We start from the raw sequence: 3,115 nt of genomic DNA on the forward strand, positions 1-3,115 counted from the left end.
GGATACTAGGATGGTTTTGGCATATGGAAAGAATGAGTGAGGAAAATCTGTCAAAAACAAGTGTGGAAGGCATAAGTAGGTAAAGTGAACACATGGGGAGGAACGAGGATGAGGTGGATGGATGGCATAAAATGTGAATGTCTGTCGAACAGGGATAGGGAGGGCAAGAGATTGGTGTGAGTGAGGCGTGGTTGTAAACGGATGATAAATCAGTGCGCCAGAAAAGATTCCTTTATACTACTCTGCATTTTCATAAGTGTAGAAGAGGAGTGTAAAGGTCGTCATGTAATGAAGCGGTGGGGGTAATCAACTTTGGCTCTCGGGCCCTGTTGTGGAGGTGCTGTGTCTTGCTGCACTGCATATAACCCAGGAGTCAGTGATGGTCTTAAGTATATGAATAACTGTAGGGAGCACCTCTTTCTCTCGAGGAATCTACTGTAGAAATGCAAATACTCGACAGGAGAGGCTGCCAAACATCCAATGGTTGCAGTCTAAATGAATCGTCATATAGGTGTCTCTGGTGGTTAAAGAACAGTACTTGTGCATATCGAAAACCTTTTTGGAAGTTGAGTAGTAAGGCCACAGCATGTTTGCCTTTGGAGTGACGACCAAAATATATATATGTAATAATCATCAAATAAAAAAAAAAAAAAAAAAAAAAGATAAAATGAAAATAAATAAAATTGGAGCCACTGTCATGTGGGAAACAGACACACCCAGCAACGTCTTCATGGTCAAAAGATAAGCAAGAGGAAGAATAAAATGAGAGGATGCTGGACGCCCGGTCAAAGCAACGACAGCCTGCCCCATTTGAGGCGCCGTCGTCTCGCCGCCGCCTGCTAGAGTCATTAGCCCAACTTATGCTCCTGCTTCTGCTGCTGCTGCTACCAATGCCATCCTTTACCCGACTATCTCTCTCCCTCTCTCTCTCTCTCTCTCTCCTCCATCACTCCTCCCCCATTCTTCCCCCAGCCCTCCTACTCCTCGGCAACCTTCCCCCACGAGCCGCCCTCTGATGTTGATGGGTTTAAGGGATGGAATTAGGCTGCTTATACCTTGCTTTGTCGTCTTCAAGGCTCAGGATGATCCCGGGTAGATGCAAGAGTATAAGAAAGAGTTATAGTGAATACAGAGGTAGAAAAATAAAAAAGTGGAGTTTTCCTTATTTCAGGGTAAATGTGGTTTCTTGAATGGGAGGTGGAAACGAAATTAAATAATAATAATAATAATGATAATAAAAGGTTTATTTCAATAGTAGTAGTACACTGACAATAATACAATGCAAAAGCTGATTAAAGATATAAAATTTAGAATATATACACGGTACAAGTTTACATAGAGTTTATTATGTGCACAATGGATGGGATGACACTGTTTTTGTAGCGGTCAGTTCTTGGCGCTTTGATTGGTACGAGCCTATTTCTGTGCCTAGTGGCGTGGCGAGGTGGTGGAGCGTCGGGAGGGAGGAAGTGACGGTGTCTAGGGTGGGAAAGCAGGCTTTCCCCAAATTTCTTTAGTGCCTCACCGTGCCGCTGGGACACCCTAGATAGAGTAAGGGTGGTAAGAGCGTGGTCGTGACCGCTGTGCTCCACGCCTAGGATGATCCTGCACGCTCTCTTTTGTACATTACTGGTAGAGGAAGAGCTGAAGCAAAGATGACGACAAAAAACTCCTGTCCCTTCTTTTCCTCACATCCGATCTCCTTCCCTCTTCTCCTTCTTTTTCTCTTTCTCTTTCTCCTCCTGTTTATCCTGATGCACGTCCTACGCCTTCTCCTCCTTTCCCTCCTCCTGTTCTACATCCTACACCTCTTTCTTTTTCTCCTCCTCCTCCTCCTCCTCTTCTTCCACTTCTTTCTCTTCCTTCTACTTCTCTTTCTCCTCCTTTCCCCACTCCTCCTTCTCCTTCTCCCGTTTCTACTCCTCATGCTTTTCCTCTTCCTCCTTCCATTACTTCCCCTCCTACTCCCACTCGCCATCATCTTCCTTCTGTTTTTACATATAACGCTCCTCCTCCTCCTCCTCCTCCTCCTATATCCTAACAACTTCTAGAACTTCCATTCTTCCTTTAATTTTATTTCCTCATCATCTTCTAACCCATCCTCTTCCACTTTCTTCTTCACCTCCTACGCCTTCTTCTCCTCCTATTCCTCTTTCTCCTCCGCCATTTCCTCTTCCTACTCCTTTTCTTACTACTACCAACTCTCCTTTCCCTCCTACTCTTTTATTCCTTGTTCTCCTCCTTACCTCTCTCTTCTCTTGGTTCCATTCCTCCTTCTCTTTTCCTCCTCCTCCTCCTCCTCTTCCTCTTTTTGTTTTTATTCCTTATTCTCTCTTCCCCCTCTCTTTCCGCTTGGTTCCCCTCCTTTCTTCTCCCTCTCCATTTCCTCATTTCCCCCCATCCTCCTCTTCTTTATTCACCAGTTTTTATTCCTCCCCTTTCTCATGTTCCCCCATTTCCTCTTCCTCATCTTTCCCTTCCTCCTTTCTTCTTTTCCTTCCTCCTTTCTTACTTCTTTCCCTTTTCCCTTTTCTGTTCATCCTGGTCTTGCCCCTCCTCCTGTTTTTATTTCTCGTTCTTTTTTCCTTTTCCACTTCTTCTCCTCTCTTTCCTTCACCTTCTCTCTATTCCTCTTCTACTTTCTCTTCTTCTTTCTCCTACTTTTGCTCCTCTCCCTACTCTTCCTTGTCCTCTTTTTCTTGCTCTTTCCGCTTCCCTTTTCATTTTTCTTCTTCTTATATTGTTCCTGCTTTTCCTCTTCCCTTTTTCCTTTTCTATTTTTTCATTTTCTTTTTCTCATCTCCCTTGTTATTCTCGCCCAGTCTTCTTTCACCTCTTAATACTCCTTTTCCATCTACTCCTCTATTCCGATTTCTTCTAATTCTGTTCCTTTTCATCATTCTGGTATTGCTCCCTATCCTCTTCCCACCACCACCACCACCACCACCACCACCACCACCACCACCACCACCACCGCAACCACCACCACCACCACCACCGCCACCACCTCCACTACCACTACCACCACCACCACCACCACCACCAACATCACTACTACTACTACTACTACTACTACTACTACTACTACTACTACTACTACTACTACTACTACTAC

The 3,115-nt window shown here is 44.6% G+C and overlaps 1 protein-coding gene across 1 annotated transcript in view; it reads left to right on the plus strand.

Annotated features, from left to right (window-relative positions):
• Positions 1–1,034: 1,034 nt before the first annotated feature.
• The window catches only part of LOC143037334 (uncharacterized), a 7,373-nt gene continuing 5,292 nt past the window's right edge, over positions 1,035–3,115 (plus strand). The window contains exon 1 of the mRNA XM_076205471.1: positions 1,035–1,134. Within this exon, the coding sequence (XP_076061586.1) occupies positions 1,035–1,134 (100 nt within the window). The remainder of the gene's footprint in view (positions 1,135–3,115) is intronic.

The sequence above is a fragment of the Oratosquilla oratoria genome, chromosome 22 (genome assembly GCF_046742065.1).
Source record: "Oratosquilla oratoria isolate Oo_2021 chromosome 22, ASM4674206v1, whole genome shotgun sequence".
NCBI lineage: Eukaryota > Metazoa > Arthropoda > Malacostraca > Stomatopoda > Squillidae > Oratosquilla > Oratosquilla oratoria.